Below are 27,956 nucleotides of genomic sequence, written 5' to 3'. Positions count from 1 at the left end.
TGGAGCAGGCAGAGGAGCTGCAGATGAGAAAAGTGGGGTTCCACTCAGACATTCCCCAGTTTCTCCTTTACTGAAGTCAGGAGTGTTCCCTCTGCCCCTCTCAACTGTGGATAAGACTACCCAAGGCTCTGAAATTCTGGAAGAACTGGTCCCAGTCTCATCCTCCTCCACCACCAGGGCAGTGATGGGGAGGAGGGTGGCAGAGGTTACCTCACAGCTGGGTGGAGTTTGGTACCACTAGGGTGTGATGGGCAGGAGGGTGGCAGATGTTTCATCACAGCTGGGTGGAGTTTGAAGAAGAGCATACTTGATGATGTGTAACAGTGACAAGTTTGGCCTGGCTGCCTGTGCCCTCCCCTCCACTCTAGGGCCTCCCAAGAAACATAGGCAGTGCCTCTGGGACTTGCATCCACTCCCTACCCATTTCCTGGGGCCCCATCCAGCTCTGCAGACATCGTTTTACGTAACAAGCATTTATTGGGTACCTGCCTACCTGCTTCAAGTGGGATACTGGGCTAGACCTGAGGGATATAAAAATGAGCAAAACGCAGCCCTGATCACAAGGATTTCACAGTCTACTCAGAGGCAGACACAAAAGAATGCGAACATATAACATAGTGCACTGTGGGGACGAGGGGAGGGGCATGATTCTGGGGGAGGCAGGACAGGTAAAAGAGTTCACAAAAGTAATGGTGCCTTTCAACAGGGGTCATGGGGGCGCACAGAAGCTCTCGAGAAGATGGTAGGGGAAGCTTCTAGGCTGAGAAAATAGCTAAGACAAGTATGAAGGGCACAGTGCCGAGGCACAGAACTAGTGTATCAAACGAGAGAAGAGCCTTGGAAATGAAGGAGAATGGCCAAACCTTTACAATACTCATCTTACTCTAGCCCCCACTCTGGGGAGTCAGGGAAGGGGAATTGCCAAAGAACTAACAAAGGGGGCTTTTAGGTGGGGTTCCCCACCCAAGTTCAAGAAGGGGCGCAGACATCTGTGTCTTTGAAGGCAGTGTGGCCAGGCCGATCTCTGGTCATGGGGTAGGAAACCTGTGGCCGCTTTTCTGCGCCCTGTTTATATTTGTTCGTTGGTCGTTTCCCAGGAAAGTTCTTTGTCAAAGCTCCAAGTCTGGCTTGGCTGATCCAAGGGAAAAGGAGACTTGTCTGAGCTTGTGTGGAAAGCCATGTTCAGAAGCAGGAACTGGGCGGCTCCGAGCAGCTCATCAGCCACTCTTCTCTGGACCATTTCCTGGGCCCCTTATTTAGTCTACTCCCTCAGGCACACCAAAGACAGCCAGGCAGCTGTGGAAGGTGCTGCTGAAGATGGCCTTCAGCTTTAGTTTACCCGGGAGCACTGGCCTGGGTGAGAGGAGCACTCTCCTCTCTCAGTGCTCCCCCAGAGCACAGGCAGAAGGGCCAGGCACTGCAGAGTCCAGTGGATGGGCGCAGGGGCCTAGGGTGGCATAGGCAGGCGGAGGGGCCGGGACCAGGGAAGGGGTTGTGCCCTGCTGGGGCAAAGAAGGCAGTGGGGACGTAGGGTGGGGACAGAAGCGGGAGGGGAAGGAGGAAGGTGGAGTGGAGGCCACTTCCCTCGCACCCCTGGCCCCTCGTCCTGGTGACCAGTACCGGCTTCGGAACCTGTGCAACAGCATGAGGACTGTGATGACCAGGAGGTCAAAGATGAGCTCCGCCATTTCCACCACAGACAGCACCGACGACCCGAACCACAGGCTCCACTGGCTGCCCAGGTTGGACAGGAGGCTGACCATCTGTGGAGAGAATGAAGCACCCACCCCCTTACCAAGCCAGCTCCCTTTGCACCTGGGGCCCACCATGCAGGGGCAGCTCCTGCGCATCATCCCCCACGGGAAAATGGTCATGAGACCAACAAAAACTGGGGTGCAACTCAAGGGCCTCTCGCAGTTGTCTGTCATACACACGAATGCGTACACACATACACACACACACACACACACACACACACACACACACACACACACATACACACACACACATATATGCGCGCACGCCACACACACACACACACACACACACACACACACACACACACACACACACACACACACACACGGACGCACGCCTCCCACCACCCGACCTGACACCACAGATCCCTCCTCAATGCTCTCACCTTACCCTGGACTCCACTTCCTTTTCCTTACCTTCTACCTCTGGGGCACAAACCTTTCCGGCCCCCAAATGTGAGCCCTCACCCTCCCTCACAGCCACCCTGCCAAGGCCCCAGGAGACCACAGGCTCCCTGACTAGGACAGGTCCTACCGTGACAGAGGGAGACTCCGAATTAGTTTTATAGTTCAGCTCCTTGAAGAAGATGTTGAGTTTAGCAACTCCATTCCTTTGGGGAGGGGGAGAGAGTGGGAAGATGTGTTGGAGGGTGAACTCCCAAGACCCTCGTCCCAACACCCCTATCAGAACCTCTTCCCAGACCTCCTTTCCTCCCAAAGGATCCTGCCCAGGAGCTCAGGAGCAGGCCTGACCTTTTGTTGTTGATTGTGTAATTGTTCTGCAAGGACAGCATCTCAAAGATCCAATCCTGGGAAAAAATGGGGGGGGGGGCGACAAGGAGGTGACCCCTGTATTCCTCAGGCTGACAGGATGGATGGTGTCAGTCCTATCTATCAACATGGACAATACTCAGAGGGCCACTGTGTTATGCACACTTGCACATGTGTGCAACTGTGTTCACATGCACAACCATTCCTCCTTTACCTGGGACTTCACAGATGGCCATCGTGAGTAGCCAGCAGAGAGCTTGTAGTTGGTCACACTGCAGACAGGTAAAAGTGCTCAGTGATGGAGCAGTGTTCTATTAGCCACCTCCATCCCACCCAGCCAAGCAGCTGCTGCCCAGCCCACCCCCAGGGAAGGACCCTTACCTGCATGGCTTCCGACACTTGGAGAAACAGCCCAGGCTGTCCAGCGAGAAGGCGCCCTGAAGCTTATAGTAGCAGTAGCCTGTGGGTGCAGAGAAGGGCCTGTTTTCTGAGGGCATCTCCCCCCTTTCCACACACAGAGCCTTCCACACTGCCTGGGCACCCACTTTACAAGAGCATTCAATGGCACCTCAGGAGTGGCAACCACAACAAAACTGTTTAAGAAATTAAGCTAAGCTGGGGACAGGGAACAGCCATATAAACATGTGTTCAAAAGGCACAAAAATTAAAAGTCAGAGAAAATGGGAACAATGATTGCATAATAAAGGGGTTAAACCACAATGAGATACAATTTTACAATCACTAGGAAAACTGTTGGGGGTTGGAGAGATGGCTCAGAGGTTAAGAGCATTGGCAGTTCTTCCAGAGGTCCTGAGTTCAATTCCCAGCAACCACATGGTGGCTTAAAAAACAAAAACCACCAACAAGGACTGCTGAGACCATCATTTGCTCCTGCTGGGAATATGAGATGGTGCAGCCATGTCCAAAAGTATGGCAGTCCCTCAGAAAGGCTAAACAATTACCATGAGCCCAGCAATTCTCCTAGGTACATGAGGAGAAAACTGAAAACATAAATCCACATGAGGACATGTACACAAATGTTCACAGCAGCATTAGTCACAAAACCCCAACTTAGAAACAACCGAAATATCCATCAACCAGTTTAGTGAATAAACAAAATGTACATCGAGCTGGGAATGGTGGTATATGCTGGTAATTCCAGCACTCATGAACCTCAGGCAGGAGGACTGCTGAAAAGCTGAAGCCAGCCTGGGCTGCAGTATGAGATTCTGTCTCAGCAAACAAAAGTTGTGTATCTATGCAACAAGGAAAAGAGTGTTGAGGCGTGTCATAACATGGATGGACCCTGGAAACACTGCTAAGTGAAAGAAGCCAGTGGCAAAGGCCGTATGCTCATGGCTCCATCTACCGAAATGTCCAACACAGGCTGGTGGTTTCCCAACAGCTGGCAGTAGGGGGTGGGAAACTGGGGGACGACTCATAGGTACAAGTTTCTCTAGGAGTGATTTTAAAAACTCTAAAATTGATAGTGATCATGAGACCAGAATAAAAGCCCAAATCAAAAACTACAACCATATTTACCTAAAACTATATAGTGAGTGACTCTGTTAGATGCAAATCACCTCAGTAAAACAAGATGAAAACGAGAAGAATGGGGGTATGGGGTCCCTCCAATGGCACCGAGGAGCTCCAAGGAAACTTAAAAAAATATGTATTTTTTTTTAAATCTTAAAAAGAATTATTGAGCCAGACAGTGGTGGAACACACTTTCTAATCCCAACATTGGAAGGGAGAGGCAGGTGGATCTCTGTGAACTCGAGACCAGCCTGATCAACATAGTGAGTTCCAAGACAGCCAGACCTATGTATCAAGACCCCGTCTTAGTAAATAAATAAATAAATAGAACCTAGGCTGGTGGTGGTGGCAGTAGCGGCGCACACCTTTATGTAACACAAATCTTAAAAGGTCTTATAATAAAAAAAACCTCAGAGCCAGATATTGGGGTAAAAGCTGAAAGATCAGAACAGACAGCTACTAGCTTACTTTTACGAAATCCTCAGCCTCAAGAGAGTGAGTTCCTGTTTCCTCATGCTTTATATACCTTTCTGTGTCCTGCCATCTAACTTCCTGAGATTAAAGGCGTGGGTCTGTTTCTCTCATGTAGCCCAGTGTGGACTTAAACTCACAGAGATCCAGATGGACCTCTGTTTCCCTAGTGATAGGATTAAGGGTGTATGCCACCATTGCCTGACCTCTGTGTCTAATCTAGTGGCTGGCTCTGACCTCTGATCCCCAGGCAAGTTTATTAGGGTACAATATATATCACTACACCTTTAATCCCAGCACTTAATCCCAGGCAGAGGCAAGTGGATCTCTATGAGTTCAAGGCCAGCCTGGTCTACATAGTGAGGTCCAAGATAGCCAGGGCTACATAGAAACCCTATCTCAACAAAAATAAAACAAAGAACTTAGAAAGAATTGTTGGAAAGCAGGGAGAGGAACAGAGGAGGGCCCGCCAAACCGGCCACCCACTGCCCTGTTCACACTGGGGATGCATGCCCTCCCTCCCTGCCCTTCAGGCTTCTGTCTGCCCATCTGAGAAAGAAAGTGATACCATGTGGCCTCTGAGTTCCCTCCAGTTCTGACTATCAGTGATCCTCCAAGGCAGGAGGCAGGGGCAGGGGTAGGGGCAGGGGCAGGAGGCAGGGGGCAGGGGCAGGAGGCAGGGGCAGGGGCAGGAGGCAGGGGGCAGGGGCAGGGGGCAGGGGCAGGAGGCAGGAGGCAGGGGCAGGGGCAGGAGGCAGGGGGCGGGGCAGGGGGCAGGGGCAGGAGGCAGGGGGCAGAGGGAGGAGGCAGGGGCAGGAGGCACGAGGCAGAGGCAGGGGCAGGGGACAGGGGCAGGAGGCAGGGGTGGTGGGCTGGGGCAGTGGCAGTGGGCAGGGGCAGGGGGCAGGAGGCAGGGGCAGGGGGCAGGGGCAGTGGGCAGGGGCAGGAGGCAAGGGCAGTGGGCAGGGGCAGGGGGCAGGAGGCAAGAGGCAGGGGGCAGGAAGCTGGGGGCAAGGGGCATCAGGAGGCAGGCGGAAGTAGGAGGCAGGAAGCTACCCTGACCAGAGAAGTGAGAGGAAAAGTCCTGTCAGAAGGAGTCCCAGGCAAGAAAGGAGGCAGACGCCACAGACAGGTGGGACTGGGACAGAGGTGAAACAATTCCACAGAGCTTTCTCTGTGTCTGTGGTGTCTGGTGTCTTGTCCCCTCCAGCAATGCCCCCGGCCCACTTCCTCTCTTTCTCACCCTGCTAGAGAGCTGGGCATGTAAATCTCTGGGAGGAGGGGTCGGAGGGGTCCCCGGGAGGAGGGGTCTGAAGGACAAGTGTCTGTGCAGATGAGAGCGTGCCGCTCAGGAATATGGGGATTCCTGCCATCCCATGGTTTCCTGTTAGGGCACCCTTCTCCCAGCATTCTAGGCTAGCTCTGCCACAGTGGAAGGGAAAAGGGTGTGTCCAAGACAATGGCCGGATGAGCAGGACATGCCAGGGCTCTGCAACATGTTGGGCTGTGCCCTGCGCCGGGTAAAAACATTCTCTAACAAACGAATGTGCGTTTGATTTACAAATTACATCCCTGGGGGAGAAATGGCCCAGTGGGTAAAGCTCCCGAACCTGAAGATCAGAGGTGAATCTGTGATCCACGTGGCGCAGCACACCTGCACACAGACACACACACACACACAGACACACACACACACACACAGACACACACAGACACACACACACACACACACACACACACACACACACACACACACGGAGGGAGGGAGGGAGGGAAAGAAGGAAGGAAGAAAGGAAGGGAAAGGAAGGTTAATTTTTTTTAAGCTCACAAATTGCATCCCTGGGATGCTGAAAGGATATAGCACATAGTTTCTAACACACAAAGAGATGAGACAGAAACACAGGACTCCTAATAATTTCTTCCTGGGCCCCAGGGAGATGTTGGGTGCTGTACCTAACACCACCCCCACCCTCACCCCCCAGCCAGCCAGCCCTGCTGAGCAGCATCCCAAGAATGAGCAGGCCCACTGAAATTGCTGCAGGAGAGCTCATTAGGCACACACACAGCACACTCACTTCCTTCCTTCTGCTGCAGGTTATTTTTAAAAAGGACAATTCCTTCACAAACTCACAAAAGCCAAAGACCGGAAGAGAAGGAGGGAGGGAAACTGAGGCAGAGCCAATGGGCAGAAAAGCAAACAGGAGCCCGAGGGAGACTAGGGTGTGGGAGGGAGCCGTCCCAGAGAAGGGCTCTGGGAGCCAGGCACTTAGGGAAGTGGAGGTGAGCTGTGGACAGTGCAGGGGCTCCCCGCTCACCCCAGGAGCTCTGCTTTCGGTAGTCACAGAACTCTACGCCCTTGGGCTTAGGGTAGAAGATGTAGGCACAGCCACACTTCTTGATCATGTTCTCCTGGAAGCAGGAGTGAATGCACACCTGGAGGGGAAGGAAGAGGCAAGAGGCGTCAGGCCTGGCCCACCCCACCCCCTGTGAGCCCCACTACAGGAAGGCTGAGCCCTTCTAACCACTGGACCACCATTGTCCTTCCTACTGCTCCCAACCCATTTCCTCCTTCATCCCTCCACCCAGCTGCCCAATCTGCAGTCCAGGGATGTCTGCAGCCAGCTCTGTGTACCTGCTGGGTATACTTGGAAGGGTACAGGTTCTTGACAGGGACATCACTGCCATTCTCAGTACAGTCACCGTAGTTGCCTCCAAGGCTGTCCAGGGCTTCCTGTGAACCCATGGGCATCAAGGGATCACAGACGAGGGGGCACAGTGAGCGACCCAGCTTCACCCTGCCTCTCCAGTCTTCCCTCAATCCCTGCCACAACCCGTCAGCATCCCCATCTCAAAACATGTTCCAGCACCCCCAAACACCCCTCCTTGTCCTACTTTCCAGCCTGTGCATGGGTCCAGAGCATCCTCTGAATCCCAAGGATGTCCTGAACCCTTCTTAGCAATGAAGGTCTCCTTAAAGCCTTGCTTCCCAGGCCCCCTTGGCTAGCCCCTCTACCCAGTTCCAATCCTGAAAACCTCCACATCCTGAAAGCTCCTCACATGATCTCCCTTCAATCTCCTAGCTGCCAAGTCCACCTCCCATTTTCCATCTCCCTCCCTCCCGAGGGGCTCTCCTCCCAGGTTCCCAGTCAGAGCATCCTTGCCTTCCTCATGCTGATGGAGGTCTCCACACCAGGCCGCACATTGAAGCCACCATCATCCATAAAGGCAGGTTCGTCCTGCCCATGCACCATCACCCTGGCCCCCGTCACTGTGGACAGCAGGGGGATGAAGTCATTCTGTTCTGTGCGCAGTGTCAGAGACAGACCTGAGGACACAGCAGGAGAAGAGTTGGGGATGGAGACCCATGCTCTCACCCTTGCAGAGTCCTTCATCTCCTGGTGGAACAAAGCTCCTCAGGTGGACTTGGTAACCCAGAGCTGGATTCCGGGCCAGGTTTAAAGCACAGAATTCCTTCCATGCCTAGAATGGGTTATAGGGGACCTTTGGGGTAGAAAGGACAGAACAGATCCTTCCAGAATAACGAGGGGGCATATCAAGGTGGGACCCAGAAGGTACCCAGCATCTCTAGAACATATGCAAGGTGAGTAAACATGGGTGAGGCGGGACGGCAGGAAGGGTATAAGGAGGACAGGAGCAACTCACCATTGTTGACTCCAGGCATGGAAGACATCCAGAGATTGGAGTGGTTCTTGTTGTTGAAAGTGTAGCAGTTCCCATACATGGGGTGGTGGAACTGAGAATAATTCCTTAGTAGGTAAGAGAACAAGCACAATGAGGTCAGAGGGGGGAGTCCAAGAGGTGAGTGGCCTATGAGGTGAGCCAGGGAGCACCTGTTTCCTGTCACCCCTGTGTGTCCACACAACACTGGGAGGCTGTGTTCTCTGTCACTCCAGCCAACAGCCTCATTCTACATGACACAAGACAGGCCACACAGACAGCAACATGTAAGTGATCTTGTGTGCTATAGATCTTATTTTATCTTTTTCTAAAAAACAAAACAAAGGTTTCCTAAGCTCTGTATTTAAGATTCACCCATGATGCCCCATCAGATCTGCTGATTCTACCTGCTACATGCCATCCAGGGTGTGAATCCACCACGTTTGGCCCTTCTTCCCTCCCAGGGAGTGGGGATCCCAAGGCCACATAGACAGTGCTGATGGGCCTGGCATCAGACTCGGGCATTTCCTTGCCAGCCCAGCTCTGCCCTCACTGCTTGGTTCCTCGTGTCCTCTCATGTTATATTAAAACATCTGTGATGCCCCTAACTTCTCAGCATCTAACTCTTGGTTCTCCATTCAGATTGTGACATCCTTGAGGACAGGAACCACACCTCATTCATCTTTGTCTTATTCTGGTGTCAGATACATGGTTCCTGGCACACAGGCAACACAGGAGTTCACTAATAAGTAGCTTTTGAATGCATCAATGAGGGAAATGGAGAGATGGAGGAAAACAGCATTAGAAGGGGTGAAACCCACAGTGATCATGGCCCAGGGGGGAAGACGTTCAGAACACAGGGAGGAAATGAAGCCATGTTTTCCAGAGGCCTCTGTGCACCTGCAGATCTTAGATTCAGAGGTCTAACGATGGTCTGCAAGAGGCTTAGGAATCAAGAGGAAAATCACACAGGCCATGCTGCTGCAGTAGAAACACAGACTGACAGCAGACCACAGGTTCTGCGAGCTGTGTGGGGAGAGGGGAACCCTGTGTTCTACGTCCTGCTATCTGGGAACAGGACAAGAAGAAAATGAGGTTCTGGTCTGTGACCAGTAGAGAAGTGAGAGGGGACACTGACCAGAAGTAAGTGTGGCTCTGGTCATGTGGCCCTGAGTGAGCCATGTTTCTCACGGACATCCTCTTAATCACACACACGTAATAAAAAATATTTAAAGAACAAAGCCCCATGCAGGTGTGGCAGTACACTCCTGTAATCCCAGCACTTGGGAGGGTGATACAGAGGCTCTCTGCCAGCATGAGGCTAGCTGGAGCTACATGCTACATAGTGACCTCCAGATCAGCCTGGGGTAAGAGTGAGACCTTGTTAAAAAAAAAAAAAAAAAGGCTCCAAAGTTCAACTCCTTATATTTGAACTAACTCTAAGAAATATTAGAAAGGAGGCCAAACAAGTTTCTTTCTTTCCTTTTGGAGTTTTCTGAGACAGGGTTTCTCTGTGTAGCCCTGACCATCCTGGTACTCACTCTGCAGACCAGGCTGGCCTCGATCTCAGAGAGATTCGCCTGCCTCTGCCTGGGATTAAAGGCATGCGCCACCACTTCTGGCTCTAACAAGTTTCTTAATCTCCTCCTCTGTCAAATGAAGATCACAGAAACAGCTAGGGTAGGGCACTGAGGACTAAGTTAAATATTAACACTGGTAAGAACTGTATTGCCTTCCCACTAAGGTGGTAGTGACTCATTAAATTGCCTAAAGTAATAAAGACAAACAGGGGCTGGCGAGATGGCTCAGCTGGCAAAGACGGGTGCTGGCTGCCAAGCTTGCCACCCTAAGGCTGAGAAAACCAACTCCAGAAGACCATCCTCTGCCCACACACATGCACGTATACAAATAACTAAAGGCGGTTTGTGTTGTTGTTGTTTTAAGATGGACAGTAACAGGTGGAAGATGTGGAGAACTTAGACCCCTCGGGATTGCTGCTGGGACTATAAAGAAATGTGTCCCTGTGCACAGTCCAGCAGTGCCTCCAAATGTTAAACAGTGGTGCGACCCGAATGCCACTCCTACGTGCGTCCAAGGGAAACTAAAACATCATCAGTGTGAAACCCTACACAGGCACATTCACCTCAGTGTCATTCATAAAGGCCAAAGGCAGGCATGCCCCAAATCACACAGTTGGCATATGTCTACACAACACAGTATTATTTGCTCATACATGAGTTCTGACACATGCTAAGGACAGATGGAAACCATAAGCGAAGTGAAAGAAGCCGCAAGTCACAAAAGATGCCATCGATAGATAGATAAATAGATAGACAGACAGACAGACAGATATCAAAACCTAGTGCATGCTAGGCAATCAATCTACCCCTGAACTATGTCCCTCTCCCTTGTATGAAATCTCCACAAAGAGTAATCCATGGAGACAGGAAGCAGATTGGTGGTTCTCAGGGCTTGAAAGAGATGGAATGGGGAACTGCTAATGGGTAAATGGGTTTCTTGGGGGTGGTGAGGAAAACGTTCTAAAATCAGATAGTAGCAATAGTATCTCTAAATATATTTTATTTAGAGATATAACAAATATATATACATATATATATAACAACTCTGCTTTTGAAAAATATTTTAAAACCACTAAACTGCAAATATGAAAAGGAAGACTTTTACTACATGTTATAAGGGGAAGATATGTCTGAGGATGTAGCTCAGTGATGTAGAGTGCTTGCCTGCATGTTGTGAGGGCTCAGGGCTTGATCTTCAGAACAAAAAACAGAAGGAAAAAGGAAACCAAAAGAGAGGAAGAAGAAGAGAAGTCCCAGAAGGCCATTCTAAGGAAGTTCGCCTAGACTCCGAAGGCCACGAGGGCCTGTAGGGTTCTGTTGCATTGATTGTATGTATATGAATGCTTTGCCTGCTTGTATATCTGTGTACCACATGCATGCCTGGTGCCTGCAGAGGCCGGAAGAGGGTGTCGGATCCCATGGAACTGGAGTTATGGACAGCTGTGTGCTGCGTGTGGGTACTAGAAACAGAACCAGTCCTCTGCAAAAGCAGACAGTGCTCTCAACCGCGGAGTCATCCCTCCAGCCTCTACTTTGGAGGATTTCGAACAGGACTGACTATAATCATTAATATAACAAAGTGAAGCTCCCTCTATGTTTCAAATGTGCCTCTCGACTCTTGTGTTGGAAAATTACTTCCCAGTGTGTTGGAGATGGCATCAATAGGAAGAGATAGGGTCTCGGGACAAATTCTCATGAATGGATCCATAGTATTACGTAACACAGAGTTCCAGAGAGGGTTGGCTACTGTAAGAGTGGGCTCCTGTGTGTTCAGGGCAGCCCTTCCCGCTTTCTCTTTCACATGCTCACTTTCCCTTCCCCTTCAGCTGTGTTATGTAATGGGAGCCCTCAGGAGGTTCCGGCACCAGGCTCTCAGACTTCCCATCCTCTAGTGTTGTAAGAAATGAACTGCTTTTCTTCATAAATTACCCGGTCTGTAGTACTCTGTTCTAGCAACAGAGACGGACAAAGACTTCCTGTGAAGAATGAAGTGAGGACTTGGAGGCCGAAAGCTAGACCCCTTACAGGGTTGTTTCAACAGTCCTGGTGGAAGAGGCTAAAACTCTGAGCTGAGGAAGAAGAAACCCGCACACCAAAACTGAGACGAACTGTGGACTTGCGGGGAAGGGAGGCAAGAGCTTGGAGTGGACAAAGGGAGAGGATGGGGACAGAGACTCCAGGTGGAAAGCGACAGAGAGGCTGGGCGGCGGCGACAGGTGTGGCTGGCCCAGGCCTAACTGCCTCACCCCCCAGCTGCTAGCTTTCATCCTTAAACAAACAAAAAGTGCAGACCGGTACAGAGCTGTGTGATGGGAAGCATGTGAGCACACGGAGTGAGAAGTCGGAGCAGAAGCAGGTGACACCTGGCCCTGCTGCCGCTCTGTGACAGGGGATGGAGGGCCCCCCTGCAGAGTGGAGCTATTACTTCAGCACCTTCCTCCCCCAGGCAGGAGATGCCCTTGAACACCCAGGAGCAGAGGACAAAGTCAGAGCAGGAGGCAGGGGCTCCAGAGGGAGCCCCTCGCTTCCACCTGCCACCAGCTCTCAGAGAGCCTGAACAAGTGGCTGTGACCTCTGCGGAAGGGCACTATGACAGGGGTCCTAACAGAAATTATCCCTGAGGGACAGTGGGATGTGGAGAGTCCTTAGGCCAGCCTGGGCCTCTGGGCATGTCACTTCACATGTCTGGGTGCAAGAGGGCTGACCCCCATCATGCCCCGGAGTGTATAAAGCACCCTCACATCTGCCGTCTCACACACTTGGCGTTACTCTTAAAACAGATATTGGCATCACTGTCCTCACACTCGAGTAAGAGGATTGTGTATAAGGCTCTGAAGGATGGTGTGAAACGAAAGAGTCACCAGGCCGAGGAGAGATAGAACCGCGGTGGGAACTCGGGCTGAGACCTCAGTCCACGGATCCCAGCACACTGCCGTCTACAGGTGACCTGCTGGAGGCAGACTTGGGCCTCAGGCTAGTGTTTCTGCATTACTCACTCTCAGGCATTCCCTCACCTAACCAGCAAGCATCTCCTGAGCCCTCAGGAGGCTCGGGAAGGAGACTCTTGAGGAACAGCTGAGCCTCTGGCGACCGGCAGGGCTACTCACGCCTGGTTGCAGGGGGCCTGGTTGAAGCGGCAGGTGAAGATGAAGCTGCCCAAGGCTTCTTCCTCCAGAGCCGGTGAGGTGTCGGGCAGTCTGGACAGGATGTTGATGTAATGGAAGCGGTACCACTCCCGCACTGCGTCCACCCCAGATGAGTACGTCTGGTAGAAGCAGTCCGATTTGTTCTGGTTGCACTGTGCATAGAGATCGGAATGTCAGCGCCCATCAGGGAGCCACCAAGGTCCAAGATTGAGAGGTGAGGTGTTCTGAGGGCCGGTGAGCAGGTATAGGGAACAGGGAGGGTGTAGGTAGAACAGAGCAGAGCGGGAGAAACACAAGCCCCTAGAGTAGTTGGCCAGGGGAGCACAGGATTGAGGCAGCGATGGGCAGCTTCTCCTCGGTGTAGTTTACTTACACAACCAGGCGGGAAGAGACACAAGAATTCTTCCTCTTCCACTGGTGTGAAAACTCAGCGATCGAAAGGTTTGTTCCCACAATAGAGATGGGCCTAGAACTCCAGTATGCTGGTGGCCCATCTCTTCAGGGCCTCCCTTTCCCCTTCACTAGCTGACTCTCTCATCTACATGTTTAGGGTCTGGGGATGGAGCTCAGGGGAAGAGCCCTTGCCAAGCACAGGCAAGGACCTGGGTTACACAGGTCTTCGGTTGTGTCGTCTGCCGCCCCCCCCCCCCCAACCGCCGCGGCCAGAAATGTGTATTTTCAGCAACAAATTTTACTTCCCGCCACTTATCCCCTGCCACATAAGCTGCCAGCAAAGTGGCACAGGGTACTGTAAGGTTCGTTTTTTTTTGTTTTGTTTTTTTTTGCGTTTATCTACTTATTTATTTATTTATTTATTTATTTACTTCTTTGTGTTACTCAGGCCTCAGTCTACAGAAGTGGGCGGGGCCATTGGACGGGGCGAGCGCGTGGGCGGGCCCTGGACCGAGGGGCGGGGCTTACCAGTTGGAAGCCGATCGTCCAGTCCTTCCGGTCCACTTGGGGGTTGTTGTCCCGTACACTGGAAGACGAGCTGCGAGCCGCGCGGGCTGGGTAGGGCGGAGGCGGAGCGTACAGGCGCTGCAGGGGGTGCGGAAGGGCCCTCCCGAGGTTGCGGGTGCGGCGGCGGCGGGCCCCAGCCTTGACAGTGTAGGAGGAGTTGTATTTGTAGAGGTCAAAGAGCGTCTGTTCCGTGATGCGGTCCAGCTCTTCCAGCTCCTCTTTAATTTCAGTGTATCTGAAACGGCCAATGGGGAGGAGATCGGTCTAGGGGTGGCCCGCCGCCGATGAGCCATGGTTTTCTCCATAAACGGAGGGAGGGGATCAGTGACCGCTCTAATGGTTCCAGAACTGTCTGGGGGTAGGGGTGTAAGCAGATGTGAGGCTCCAGAACTGTCTGGGGGTAGGGGTGTAAGCAGATGTGAGGCTCCAGAACTGTCTGGGGGTAGGGGTGTAAGCAGATGTGAGGCTCCAGAACTGTCTGGGGGTAGGGGTGTAAGCAGATGTGTGGCTCCAGAACTGTCTGGGGGTAGGGGTGTAAACAGATGTGTTCTCAGTGGAAGCCTAGGCCAGGACTTCGTTTATTGCTACCTGTTTGCCCGGGATGGGGGATGGGGGGTTCTTCACTCCCATGGCCTGGCAGCTCTGGTCGTCTTGCCCCATCCCCTTTGGGGAGGGTGGCCTTTGTGAGTGCCTGTCAACCCTGTCTTCAAATCAAGACTTCTCAGCAAATGCACTTTCAGAATCTCCCTGAACTGCTGTAAAAATACCGGATGTAGTACCCACCCTCCCCTTCTGCAGAGGCTTCCCTTTAATGAGATTTGGGAAGGACCCAGACACTGTTCCATATAAATCCTTACATTCCTCACTCAGTACTGGCCATATTACTGTCTGCATGATGGACATCCACATAGCTGGCCTAAGAATTACAGTCTATGAAACAAAGTACAGACGGTAAATTAAACCAGGCCGCAGGATGCAAAAACCAATGCACAAATATTAACTGTATTCCTAAATACTAGCAAGAAAGAAATAGAGAATGAAAATAACACCACACTGGGGCTGGGGAGATGGTCCTGCATTTAAGAACCTGCTCTTCCAGAACAGTTCAGTTCTTAGCATCCACATTTGAGTGCTCACAGCCCCTGTAACTCCAGTTCCAGGGAAATCTGACTCCCTCTTCTGGTCCAACCCCACTCACACATGTGGCATACACTCACAGACATACGCATGTGCATAAAAATAAAAATTTTAGAAAATAACATCTTAAATAAATCTGATAAGTTTAGGAGTAAGTCTGATAAAAGAGAAGCTGGGTTTCTTACACTGAAGAGCACACTGAAACCCTGCTGAAGACCAAGAGACAAAACATAAGGAATCACTCAGCTGTTCATGTGCTAGCTGTCACCACGTCCCCAACTTGATTTTTACACTCCATACAATCCAGACCCCAAATTCAGCTAACAGTTTAAAAGTAAGTGGCAGGCAGGTGGTTCTGAGATTTCTTTGGAAATGCAAAGAGTATGAAGCCCAGGCTGGCCTCAATCTGGAATCTTCCTGCGGTGGCCTCACGAGCAGCCGAGCTTGCAGGTACATGTCACAATGCTTGTTTCCAAAGAACCTGCTGTGGCCAAAACAGTTGTGGAAAAGAAAAAAGCTGGAGGATTTACACTACTGGAAATATTTACTGTAAAGGGGGCTGGAGAAATGTCTTAAGAGGCCAAGAGCACTGGCTGCCCTTGCAGAGGACCCCGGTTCAATTCTCAGGACCCATCTTTAATCCCAGCATTGGGGAGATAGTGGCAGGCAGATCTCTGAGTTCTAGGTCAACCAACCTGGTGTACATAGTGATTTCTAGGTCAGCCAGGGCTACATGGTGAGACCTTGTCTCAAAAAACAACATATGTAATATACGTAAAAGAGGAATGGACTGGAAATGTCCAATATCTTGAATGTTAAATATCACTTAAAGAAAAATGTAAGAGTTGAGTATGGCAATTAACTCCTTTAATCCCAGTACTTGGGAGGGAGAGATCTCTGAGTTCGAGGCCAGCCTGGTCTACAGAGTGAGTTCCAGGACAGCCAGGGCTATTACACAGAGAAACTATGCCCCCCACCCCCACCCCCAAAAAAAGAGAGAAGAAGAAATAAAGAAAAGAAGGAAACAAACTTACAGCACTGGTGAAATGAGCTACTGCCAGAGATACCGGATTGTGCATTTGGGGTCTGACACACATAGCGTTTTGTTTTGTTTTGTTTTGTTTTTGTAGTCCCCAGGGTCAAACCCAGGGCCTCATAAATGCTGGGCACTCCATCCACCCTCCACCACTGGGCCTCACCTGCAGCCCAAGGCTATTTAAAATCTCATCCATGGCCAGGCGGTGGTGGCGCACGCCTTTAATCCCAGCACTCAGGAGGCAGAGCCAGGCGGATCTCTGTGAGTTCGAGGCCAGCCTGGTCTCCAAAGCGAGTTCCAGGAAAGGTGCAAAGCTATACAGAGAAACCCTGTCTCGAAAAACCAAAAAAAAAAAAAAAAAAAAAAAAAACTCATCCATGGTTCTAATGTACCACCATCCAGTTCAAAGCTTCCCAGTCCTCCCCTTTGGGCTGTTTTCACCCTGAAAGTCCAGCTGGCTGGACCCTCGGCATCCTCCTCTTTGTTCCCAGCCCCTCATCCCTTCTCGGGTGAAAACAGGTGTGTGTCCAAGGCCGCCTGAGAGACTGATTTGGCACTGATGATTCCAAGAATGGCCATGTCAGCTACTATGAGCACTTCTGAGGAGCCAGGCACTTCCATTACATACACTGCTCAGTGATCTGGGCTAATACCATTGTGATGCCCTTTCCCAAGATAAAATGGCCAGGACATGAGTCAGAATGTGCACACACACACACACACACACACACACACACACACACACACACACACACACACACGCACACACACACTGCCCCCTGCTGGAAGCGCACTCCGGCACCCCAGCTTTGTGATGTTGGGTAAGGAACCCAGCTGACGCCCAGGGAAGTGTCTCTTCACTTTTTCAAAGTCATGCAGAAAGAATCCGGTCCCTGGCTCTGCTGGAATTGTTTCTGTGACACGGTCACCACCTTCATCTCCCATTTCCCCATCACTGTATCACCACTTCTCTGTCTCCACCTGAGCCCGTGTCATCCCTGAGCCAAATTCTTCTCAGTGACACTCCCCGCATTCAGCTCCCTCCGGCCTCGTCTGGACTGAGTGCCAACAGTACCCTCAGTCTGGTCTCCCAACCCTTGAACACCCCCCCCACACACACAACAGTCTGGTCTCCCAACCCTCGATCCTGCACCTGGGTCGAGTTCCATGCAGGGATCGCTCCCTCCCTGAGGACACTTCTCTCCTTTTTTGATGTAAGACAGTGTTCCCGTGTCACCTTCCTAACATCCCGTCACTAAGCATTGTCTGACAGGACTCAGAGCCTTTGACTGGCACTAGCACAGACCACCGAGCAAGGCACAGTATACACTCAGTGCTTGTCCTGAGACCAGGGCTAGACAGAGGAGTCAAGACACTTTTGACGGGATGCTTGCAAGATGGTCTGCCCAGCTGGTCTTGACTTCCTTCCTGGGCCATGCTCAGTGCCCTCCCTCCTGTTTGTCAGGCAACCCACCTGTGGGAGGTGGGTGAACTCCCTACTCCCAGTCTATTTCCATCAGACCTTACTCTCTTCATTCCATAACTCAGGACACCGAAGCCCATCCATAGGCAACTACCTTCGGGTCACTCACCAGGGAACTACTGATGCTAAGCTTTGAACCTAGGCTTGTTGGACTCCACGGTCCCTGATTTTTCCACTACTCCTGGCTAACGAGTGTTCAGAGTTGGCATCTCCTTTCTCTGAAGCTAGCCTCCCCTCTGACTCTCCTTCTCTGTAAACAACAGGCTGGCAGGATACAGGAATCCTAAGAGGTCTGGGGGCTGACACACCTCTTTTCCCATCTGTGTCTATTCCTCCATCCCTGATCTATTTGACGGGCTCCAAAACACCCACCGAGGGACCTCCAGAGCATTCTCAGCCGGCATTCTGGAATACTTGGCAGAGCTGAGGACAAGAGACAAGCCCGTCTCCTTCCTTGGCGGTGTGTACCCGTGTGCTTAGCCCTACTCTGCTTCATCCAGCAAGGTCTTGACCTTCTCTGATCACTTTCCCAGCCTTGTCTCCCAAACAGCTCTGAACAATGCTAAGGGGGCATATTCACAGACCGACCCTACAGCCTCAGCTTGTATCACAGTACATTCACATGTAGATGCCCAACAAGTTGCCCTTCTTTCTCTTGAGTGGGTGCTGAGCTCTGAGATCACTCACGGAGTTCAGTCCCAGTGACAGCAATCTAAGAACCAAAGGTGCTCAGGAGCTGTTGAAAGTGAGTGTGGATGCCATGCTCAGACAGATGGTTATGCAGAGCTCTCTGGCTCACAACAGGACTGTTGTTGCCTCCAGACAGGCTGTTGCTGCTAAGCAGGATCCATTATTCCTTTAGGAAGGGTTGGCCATCACAACCCCCAGCTGCAATCTCCCTTAGGCCATCAGGATGATGCTGTGTAGAATTCCACATTTTAATTTTTTTTTTTTGTTTTTTGTTTTTTGTTTTTTCGAGACAGTGTTTCTCTGTGTAGTTTTGGTGCCTGTCCTGGAACTCACTCTGTAGCCCAGGCTGGCCTCGAACTCACAGAGATCCACCTGGCTCTGCCTCCCGAGTGCTGGGATTAAAGGCGTGCGCCACCACCGCCCGGCTGAATTCCACATTTTAATGAGCTGGCCCAGGTCACGTAGAATCTGACTCCTGGTGACCTAAGACATCTTTTATGGATAGCCAGTTCCCAAAAATAACAGCTCACGCTATAAAACTTTTTCCTCAGCAATATAACGAGGTGTTCGCCTTGTCACTGAAGTATGAACCCCACATAGGTGGCAAAGAGTTCCTGCCTCCCAGTGGGCTAATACCATATGAAAAGGACTAAGCCTCACTCTTGGTAGAGTGGGTACTATGCGACTGCGGTTGGCATTTTATTGCCATGGGTATTCATTATCAGAGATAAGTGCCATTACAGGGGAGTACGTCTGCCACTCACCTACCGTGTGACCTCTTGGTTGTAACGACAGTACCAAAAGAGTACTAAAGACCCAGATTCCCATTCTTACTCCTCTCAACAGCTGGTGGCTTTTAGTTTCCTTTTACTTTTAGGTTCTTGGAGCCTCAATTTTCTCGTCTGCCCTTCTTATTCCGGAAGCTTCACAGGGGCCAGTGAGATGGCCTGCTGACAAGCCGAGCAACCCGAGTTCAGCCCCAGAACAGAACCCAGTTAAACCCAGGTGAAAAGGAGAGACCCTTTTTACTGGCACCAGGACACATGAGCACCCACCCATGCACAAGCGCACACAGCTCTGCCTGTACAAGAACTCTTGCGCTGACCAACTCTAGCCCCAGCACCAGCGTGCCAGACAGAGAAGGACCTGACCCCTGGCCGGCCCAGGGACTCGGTCCTCAGTCTGGGCTCTCCCTGCCAGACACTGAGGAAAGCCTGGCATCTAGACTAAGAGAGTGCAGGTCAAGGGTGGCTTTCCAGTTCAGAGCCCACCTCCTTCTGTGGCTCTCTGAGGAAATGGCCCTCTCTTGGGCCACCCCATGCCAAGCCCCTTGTTCTGCCATCTGCAGAAGAGAAAGTCCATGGTCGTCACTGCCCAGAGCTCCAAGCTCTTTCTTGGTTGTATTCTGTTGCTGTTGACACAGGGTCACACGTAGCCTATCCAGCCTCAAACTCAAGTTATACCCAGGGCTAACCTCGAACTCCCGATTCTCCTGTCTGTATTTCCCAAGGGCCAGAATTACTGGCATGTGCCACCAGGCCTGGATAAATTCTTCCTTAGGTCCATATGTTTGTGGGCTCCGTTGCCCACAGATGTGGAGATGACGGACACTCTCCTTCCAGTGACTAGAAATTGTAAAACCAGCACAGTGCTGCAGCCAGGGCCACCTTCTTAAATCCTCTGCTGCCCTGTTCCTCAGCAGGTGGACACCCTCGTGTGACTCTGCTCCACTCCAGGCTCTCTTCGGCAACTGGTTCCTCCAACCTGTTCCCCTCTCACCCCAGGTCAAGTCCCTCCCTCTGCCAACAGTCATGATTCACACTCAGGTCAGCCGCCACCAGGCTACCCCAGCCTGCCTGCTGCCTCTGCCTCCCTCACGGGCCCTGGCTCCCCTCCCCTGCACTCCTAGCCGGGAGTCCCCTTCTTTCAGCTGCTCTTCCTCCTGGGATCCTCCCAGCTGCTCCACCTTGGGAGGCCTTGCTGTCATGGGAGAGAGGACTTTGAAGTCACACTTGATCTGGGACTTGACTGCTAACCAGAGAGGCACCAGCTCTTAGATGGGAGTGATTTTTTTCTTTTTTCACCCTAGTTTCACCGCTTGCCTGCCTGTCTGAGTATAACTGTGCTTCCTCATCTATAAAATGGAGGAAACAATGGTACATATTTCCCAAGTCTGTTGTGGGGATTAAATCATTTAATAATATTTCTTTTCTTAAAGGTCAGATACCTGGGCAGGTGGACAGGACAGCTGAGCTGGAATCACTACATACATTCAGGCTGGGTCTTTAGGGACAGCTAACAACACTATGTAGCTCTGGCTGGCCTGGGACTATGTCCACTAGGTTGACCTGTAGCTCACAGAGATCTGGCTGCCTCTGCCTCCAGAGTGTTGGGGTTAAAGGCATAAGCTGCCACACTTGGCCCATTTATAATATTTCATTCAGATTTAGTTCATCTGGAAAACCATCTGGGACATAAATATGTATTAACGGTATTGTTACTGTTATTTTTCTTCATTATTAGCTATACAGCTTTGGGTCTAATTATTTCATCTTGTTGAACATCAATTATCTTCATCTGAAAACTGGAAATAACACAGATGTGGTAGCAAGTGCCCTAATATCCCAGGAGTTCAAAGCCAACCTGGGCTGCACTGAGATCCTGTCTTTTAAAAAAAGAAAGAGCCGGGCGGTGGTGGCGCACGCCTTTAATCCCAGCACTCGGGAGGCAGAGGCCGGCGGATCTCTGTGAGTTCGAGGCCAACCTGGGCTACCAAGTGAGTTCCAGGAAAGGCGCAAAGCTACACAGAGAAACCCTGTCTCGAAAAACCAAAAAAAAAAATAAAATAAAATAAAAAAAGAAAGAAGGCCGGGCGGTGGTGGCGCACGCCTTTAATCCCAGCACTCGGGAGGCAGAGGCAGACGGATCTCTGTGAGTTCGAGGCCAGCCTGGTCTACAGAGCGAGATCCAGGAAAGGCACAAAGCTACACAGAGAAACTCTGTCTAAAAAAAAAAAAAAAAAAACCGCCCACTCCCCAGACTACAGGGTTGAGGAGCAGTGTTTACAGACCACCGACACTGAGTCAAGTACACAGTAGGTCTTCAGTTCCCTCCTGTATTTGGAAGCCGTCCCTCTGCCCCCCCTCCCTCTGCCCTCCTTCTGCCCTCCCTCTGTCCTTCTGCCCTCCCTCTGCCTTCCCTCCCTCCGCCCTCCCTCCCCTCTGTGTGTTCTCCCCCCTCCCCTCCTGCAGTCATCTTCCAGGAAGAGGGAAATTTCCTGTGTGGACAGCTACTCCCAGTCTGGGGGCAGTGTGGTGTCCACTCCCTGGAGTTCTATCCTGGCCTGTACAAGGCCATGCACCCAGCAGAACCTTAGAAAATATGCAGGCCTCAACACACTCACCCCAGCCTTCCCCATATCTCCTCATCTTTGTGACCACAAATATTTATTGAGTGTGGACAACCTATTTCCAGGCCCTGGCCCGCCTCTCCCAGCACTCTGCCTGTTATGTCCCCCACCCTGCCTGGCCTAAGGTGAAAAAGAAAGCCTGCTGGGAAAGTGAGGCTATGGGAGGGAACAGCCCAGGCCTTGAAATGAAGGTAAACAGTGATGGGAAACTTCACTTATCCCAAGTCCCATCTCTTGAGTATAAGACAAGGCCAAGTTTGGGGACCAAACAAACAGGATGAATCAGGATTCGGTCAGAATGGGTGACTGTTGACTTGTCCCTCTTGGCCTCATTTTCCTATACGTAAAATGAGGATACTACTGGTCCCCATGTCCCACGTCTTTGAGAATGACACAAGGAAACTGTAGAGGACTTCTAGGAGCCTCGTGTGTTCAGCTTAGTGACTCCTGCTGTGTTTATTGTACGGGGGCAGGTTTCCTTTCCAGAACAGGACTTCCCAACCTTTGTGAATCCATGACACATCTTTGGACCTGACAGACTACCTGAGGGAGCCTCCACCCGCAGCATATGACCAATCCCAGCCTTCCATAATTGCCTGCATTCCTGATGTGTGTGCTCACACACATTCACCCTCATTCAAACACTCATAAGAGACCTCACACTCCTTGAAGGTAGACCAGCTTGGTTTTTATTGTACTAATCACGGTGTGCTACAGTATTTGTTTACACGCCTACCTCTCCCACCCTGTTTTAGCCTTTCCATCCAGTACCTAGTAAAGCACCTGGCCCTCGATAAAGGTCGCTGCATTATCAACAAGCCTCTCCTGCTGGGTGCCTAGCACTGTGTCTGGTTAACTGAGTGAAGACAAATGCTGTGTACAAACACCCAGCCCTGCCCTCCTCTCTTCTCCATGGCAACAGTCCAGTTTCCAGACCCAAACTGGCCAAGAGCACTGATGAAACCCAAAACTTCAGAACACACCAAAGCCCTCAAGGGTCAGCCACCTGGGCAGGTAGCAAGGGCAGGTGATTAAGGCAGCTGAGCCTGGCTCACCTGCATACATCAGCCTGGGACTTTGGGGACATGCGACAACGAGACTCTCCCATCCCACTCTCCTGCCTTGCATCCCACCCCCATGTTACTTCCTCCACAGCACAGCCAACTTCCCTTCTGTACAAAGATCTTATCTACCTCCACAGCAGCTGTAAGACCTTGACCTCAGCCAGCTCACTGGCCTCACAGCTCCATCACCACTTTTGTTTGCTTTGGGGCTTGCTGGCTTTTGTGCTGGTGAGGGTGGATGGCATGGGCCTCGTGCATGCTAAGCACATGCTGTACCACTGAGCCACCCCCTACACACACACACACACACACACACACACACACACACACACACACACACACACATACACCCCTATGGCACCCGGAAAACAGCACTGGACTGACTGACCTGTAGGGATTAAGGGTGCAGACAGTGACCGCAGGGAAGACCAGCTTGTCTGAATTGAGGTTGATGTTGAGGCTGACAGGGTAGCTGAAGTACTCTTCGAAGAGCAAGGCGAACTGCCAGTACATCACGCCGAAGGTGCAGAGCCACAGCACGGCCCAGAAGGCCGTCTTCATGCGGTTGTGCTTGGAGCACACCAGGCGGATGGCGCCATGGATGGTGGTATTGTTGCAGAAGAACTGGAAGAGCTCTCGGTAGGAGCGGTGGAACTCGATCAGCGCCTCCTCCTCCTCGGTGGGCTGCGGGGGCACTGAGGGTTCGGGACCCAGCCCCTGCTCTTCTCGCTTGTCTCCCTTCGCCAGCCCTTGCATGGGTTGAGGAGGACAAGGGTCTTGTTCCTTGAACTTGCCGCCCTTCATGGAGCCCTTAGGTGAGTCGGGGAGGTGGGGGTCTAGGTCAAGGTTGAGCTCAGGGCTCTGGTGCGCTCCGGCATCATCAGCATGAAGGCAGAAAGGGGCTGCCCCTGACCGTGCCCGCATCCTGCGCTCAGTCCACTCTCCCCCTGTCCTCCCACCCTCCTCCTGCTTTCCAGGAGCCAGCTGACCTTCTGGAGTTGGGGACAGGCAGGCAGGCAGCACTGAGCTCCTCTGGAGTAGCCACAGAGCTTCCCAGCCACCTTCACCTGCCCGCTAGCGCCTCCTGGTTCTCCACAGCAGGCACTGTGCCTCAGTTAGCAGCCTCTCCTTCTTGCCCTTTTCCTCCCTGACGGTGTGATTTCACGCCCTCTTGGCCCAGCAGCCTCGTGCTTCTCTTTGGGTCTCCCCGTCTGTGCCAGGCTCTCTGATCCTGCCTCACTTCCTCCCCTGCCTTCCCTGGTTCCTCCTGGGCCCTCTTCTCTGGGCTCGAGCCCTGGCCTCCGGCTCCTTGCTATCTCCTCCTCTCCCTCGGGAACCGCAGGGCTGCAGGAGACCTGCGCTGCCTCCGGACTCCAGCTCCCAGGTGCGGCTGGGCAGTGACTGGTTCCTTTCCAGTTGAATCTGGCAGCGGAGCCTTCTCCACCCTCTCACCTGACAGCTGCAGTGCCTGGCCGCGGAGCCTGCCTGTCAGCCAGGGATGGGAGCCACGGGAGCCTCATTAGCATCTCAATTAAAGGTGAGCGCGCAGGGGGAGGGTCAAAGGAGGAGTCTGGTCTGGGAGCTCCCCAGGGAGGAGGGCTCGTGGGGACAGGTGAAGCAGGTACCTACCGGCCGAAGACTTTGGGCCAGGGATTGATGGGGAACTGACTGGCAGGGAGACTAGGGACCGAAGTGAGGCTTGGAGAACCTGAGCGGGGTGAGAGGATTCTACACACGAAAGCCAGGAAGGCAAGGCGGAAGGAGGATGGCTGAGACTAGGTGGGGAAACCCGGAGAACAGGGAAGGCAGAAAGAGGAGACAGACAGGAGGACTGGGCACAGAGCTGACGGAGGATGGAGGAGGAGGAAGAGGAGGCAACCAGCCCCAAAGGGACACTCCTGTCAGGCCAGACAGCCAGGGGAAAGAAACTTAAGTGAACTTCCAGAAACCAGGGTCCCTTCTGATTGGGTCCCTCAAGGTCATCCCAAGTCAGCCTCACACCCAGGACCCTGGAGAAAAAGGAGAAGGGGTCCCCCGAGAACTGGGAGCGCCTGCTGGCCCCACGGTCCTCTTCCCCATCCTCTTCCCTCTGAACTCTTCACCCCACCTACCTGGCTCTGTCCAGACCTGGGAGGGGCCCAGGTGAAGCAGGGGGCTGGGCCAGGTCCTAGGACATTCTGTTCTTTTTGACACCATTGGCTGCTAGGCCAGGAATGTGTAATGTCCCCTGTTGTGGTCACAAGGTTGCAGGAATGTGGGCACCAGAGGTAATGTGGGTGTGGGGGCCCGGCAGAGCTCTGTGGGCACAGACCAGAGCCCAGGGACCGGCAGGGATGGCAGACACTAGGAGAGAACAAGAGCTGTGTCCATGCTGGTGTCTGGGACAAGGAGGCTGAGTACACTGTCCCAGAAGGAAAAAGATGTGTAACATCAGGGATGTGCTTTTCTCCCCAGTCTCCCTCTCAGCCTAACCCAGCAAGAGAAGAGAGATGCACGCATCAAGTAGTGAGCACACAGGTCTGGAAGCCTCAGAGGCTCAGACCCAGAAATGACAATGAGAGGAGCCACAGGAGTGCCATTCACACAGCCCAGACCCTGCACAGTTTGCCGGTGACATCCACACTTGAGCCCTGGGGAGGGCAGCCCCAGTGCCCCGGGATGCCCACTGGTTCCTCCTACCATACACGCTCTCTCCAGCAGCAACAGACACAAGTGTCCTCTGTATCCCCAGACCTGCAGACACAGACCCGAGCACCCATAGAGGCTCATGGGAAGAACTAGGTCTGCATAGCAAGCAGTTGAAATATAGTGAGATAAGGATTCTGGAGAGATAAGACGCAAGAGCTGGGGGAGGCAGGAGGAGGGACCCATTTGAAGGGACACCCTGGAGACTGGCATTTACCAGATAAAGAAGAGGGTCCCCCTCGCCTCATTCTTAAAACGAGAGCCTGTGGACCACCAGGGTTCCACCTGCTGACTAAGCTGCTGGACAGGTGCCCTGATACACACTCATGAACCCGCCCGTAAGAAGAGGGAGGCTGGCTCTTTCTTCATTTTCCAGATGAAGAAACTGACCCTCCAAAACAACAAACCAGTTCTCTGAAGTCACAGAGCAAAACAGCAGCAGTTATAAACAGAATTCAGAATCTTCTCCTCTGAGGTGGCCATCTACCTTCTGAGACAGACCGGCCATGGACTCTGGGGAACCAGACCACCAGGAGGGGCTCAGTCATTCCCAGACAAAGCCCATGGATTTATCGGCTCTCCAGCTACTGTCTCCTTGGCTGTATGTCTTTGAACTGTTCCCACCACTCCATAGCCCTCGCCACCCTTAGAAACTCCATTCTTCCTTGAACCGAGTCCTTAAAAGTAGTGTCCCACAGGCAAGGTGCCCGGTTCCCCGACTGTTTGATCTGTGAGGTTCTGAGAAGCCAGCTCCTCCCTGGCTCTTCTGTTTGCTAACTGGGCCTGAAACCCAAGTACTGGCTTAAGGCAGCCTGACAAATAGTTTTCATCTCAAGGACTCTGTGAGAATGTCTGCTCTGAAGAGTGTGGTGACTCTGGCGTGTCCTGACAGAGTACAAGAGTGGCTTGGCTGGAGACTACAGTGTTAGAGATCTGGAATGGGCCAGTGCAAGCCTGTTGTGAGAATAGATATTTGAGGCCTGTACTTTGGTCAGAGCCCCATTTCAAATATTACACACACACACACACACACACACACACACACACACACACACACTCACACCCCTCCCCAAACCAGGGGATCCTTCTGTAGCCTATGCTGGCCTGGAACTCACAGTAATGCTCCTGCCTCAGCTTTCCAAGTGCTGGGACTACAGACACAGTTTTTGTCGTAGTATATTTTCCCAGCAATGCAGTACATAAAACAAGAAAAAGCTTCCTGTTTCTCTCCTTCCTCCAGCCCAAAGGGACCCACTATGACTTGTTCATCTATCTATTTCTTTGTGTGTCTTTTGTACTTACATGTTTTGTGGTGTTGTATATTGAGACAGAGTTTCAGTGCATAACTGACCTAAACTTGCTTTATAACCCAGGCTGGCCTTGAATTCATGATCCTCCTGCCTCAGCCTCTCAAGTACTACAATTACAGATATGTGCACTATGCCAGTTCACATGCATTTCTAAAAAGTTAAAAAAAAATCATAAGTGGGACCATATCATAGGTATCACTCTATGACTCCCATTTTTGTTTGTTTGTTTATTTATTGGGTTTTTTTTCTAGACAATGTTTCTTTATGTAACAGCTCTGGCTGTCCTGGATCTCACTCTGTAGACCAGGCTGGCCTTGAACTCACAGAGATCCACCTGCTTCTGCCTCCCGAGTGTTGTGATTAAAAACCTGTGCCACCACTGCCCAGCTCCATTTTTATTTTTAAATTGTCTTTGAAAAGACATTTTTAAGCCAGGCATAGTGGTGCATCCTTTAGTCACAGCACTTGAGAGGCAAAGGCAGGTGGATCTCTATGAGTTCAAGGCCAGCCTGGTCTACACAGTGAGTGCTAGGACAGCCAGCGCTACATAGTGAGGCTCTGTCTCAAAAAGAAAAGAGAAGAAAAAGAGAGGGAGGGAAGGAAGGAAGGAAGGAAGGAAGGAAGAAGGGAGGAAGGAAGGAAGGACGGACATTTTCACCTCTGCGGGCCCCAGGGCTCTCATTTGAAAAATGAAGGAGCAGGAAGTGGTGTGTCAGCTGTGACAAAGACCCTGCCAGCTGACTGCATCTATCCCCTTGTTCAGTGCCGGAGGGAATCCAAGACCTCAGGGCCACCCAAGTTTAGGGTGAGCTGTTTCCCAAGTCTGATGCTGCTTTCCTGCCTTCCAGAATAGTAAGTCTTGTATGGCATGTCAGGGGCATTTCTTGCCTTGCCTGAGAAAGATTCCCTTCCCAGGGCTTCCTGTTGCCTCTCCCAAAGCCCCAAACCATCCCTTAAATAAGAGTCTGCCTTCCCGGCCCCACATCAGCCACCTGCCGACCGTTAGTATGGCCATAAACTGTGCAGTGGCTATCGGGAAAGAAGGGACCCTTCAGGGTTTGCAGTGGGCTGAGCATTAGGACTGACAGGTCTTCTTGACTCTTCATCCCAGAGGTAGATGAGTGGAAGGAACCACTTTCTCCTCCACACTCCCAGGGAAGGCCTACCTCAACACCTCCTGCTGTTTACTCGTAATGAACTGGCCCACACATGCACCTGGGCTTACATGCACATGCATATGTGT

The 27,956-nt window shown here is 51.9% G+C and overlaps 1 protein-coding gene across 1 annotated transcript; it reads right to left on the bottom strand.

The window, feature by feature from the left end:
* Positions 1–27,152, bottom strand: Scnn1a (sodium channel epithelial 1 subunit alpha). The gene is made up of 12 exons (XM_052720983.1): positions 23,107–27,152; positions 13,861–14,134; positions 12,901–13,091; positions 8,199–8,302; positions 7,697–7,860; positions 7,168–7,266; positions 6,851–6,968; positions 2,910–2,988; positions 2,743–2,800; positions 2,511–2,566; positions 2,293–2,368; positions 1–1,763 (listed from the first exon to the last, which is right to left on the bottom strand). The coding sequence occupies exons 1-12, from the start codon at positions 23,640–23,642 to the stop codon at positions 1,380–1,382; spliced, it is 2,139 nt and encodes a 712-aa protein (XP_052576943.1). The 5' UTR covers positions 23,643–27,152; the 3' UTR covers positions 1–1,379.
* Between the last annotated feature and the right edge of the window lie 804 nt (positions 27,153–27,956).

The sequence above is a fragment of the Peromyscus californicus genome, unplaced genomic scaffold, assembly GCF_007827085.1.
Source record: "Peromyscus californicus insignis strain IS unplaced genomic scaffold, ASM782708v3 Scaffold_6__1_contigs__length_162567912, whole genome shotgun sequence".
Taxonomy (NCBI): Eukaryota; Metazoa; Chordata; class Mammalia; order Rodentia; family Cricetidae; genus Peromyscus; species Peromyscus californicus.
This window is presented reverse-complemented; position numbering and strand designations above follow the sequence as displayed.

What these genes read in the sequence shown, in the direction of transcription:
- Scnn1a (XM_052720983.1), bottom strand. Translation starts at nt 23,642, where the DNA reads ATGCGGGCACGGTCAGGGGCAGCCCCTTTCTGCCTTCATGCTGATGAT. An exon ending in CCGAAAGCAGAGCTCCTGGG is followed by an intron (nt 2,989 to 6,850) that starts GTGAGCGGGGAG and finishes CTGCACCCACAG; the next exon opens with GCTACTGCTACTATAAGCTT. An exon ending in CGGAGTCTCCCTCTGTCACG is followed by an intron (nt 1,764 to 2,292) that starts GTAGGACCTGTC and finishes TTCTCTCCACAG; the next exon opens with ATGGTCAGCCTCCTGTCCAA.